The sequence below is a fragment of the Eimeria tenella genome, genomic scaffold, assembly GCF_000499545.2.
Source record: "Eimeria tenella Houghton genomic scaffold, Eth_scaff2281, whole genome shotgun sequence".
Lineage (NCBI taxonomy): Eukaryota > Apicomplexa > Conoidasida > Eucoccidiorida > Eimeriidae > Eimeria > Eimeria tenella.
Window position 1 is genome coordinate 8,308 of NW_013542138.1, and position 305 is coordinate 8,612.

General features: G+C 69.8%; 1 protein-coding gene across 1 annotated transcript in view; it reads left to right on the plus strand.

Annotated features, from left to right (window-relative positions):
• The window catches only part of ETH_00036305 (uncharacterized protein), a gene marked incomplete at both ends in the record, with an annotated part of 1,392 nt that extends 1,282 nt beyond the window's left edge, over positions 1–110 (plus strand). The window contains one exon of the mRNA XM_013374766.1: positions 1–110. Within this exon, the coding sequence (XP_013230220.1) occupies positions 1–110 (110 nt within the window).
• Between the last annotated feature and the right edge of the window lie 195 nt (positions 111–305).

Below are 305 nucleotides of genomic sequence, written 5' to 3' on the forward strand. Positions count from 1 at the left end.
AGCAGCAAGTGCTGCTGCAGAAGCAGCAGCAGCAGCAACGACGGCGAAGAATGCGGCGCAGCAGCTGCAGCAGCTGCAGCACGGGAGTTCGGGAGCAGCTGCGTCAGTGAGCTGCGGGGACAGCACGGCAGACACGGCGATGGCAGCAGCAGCAGCAGGTGCAGCAGCAGCAGCAGCAGGAGCTGCCTCGGCTGCGTCGGGCGCAGCAGAAGCAGCTCAGGCTGCTGAGGCGGCGGAGGCGGGCAGCCCGGGCGGGGGCGGTCCCGCTGCTGCAGCAGCAGCAGCAGCAGCAGCAGAGAGCGCTG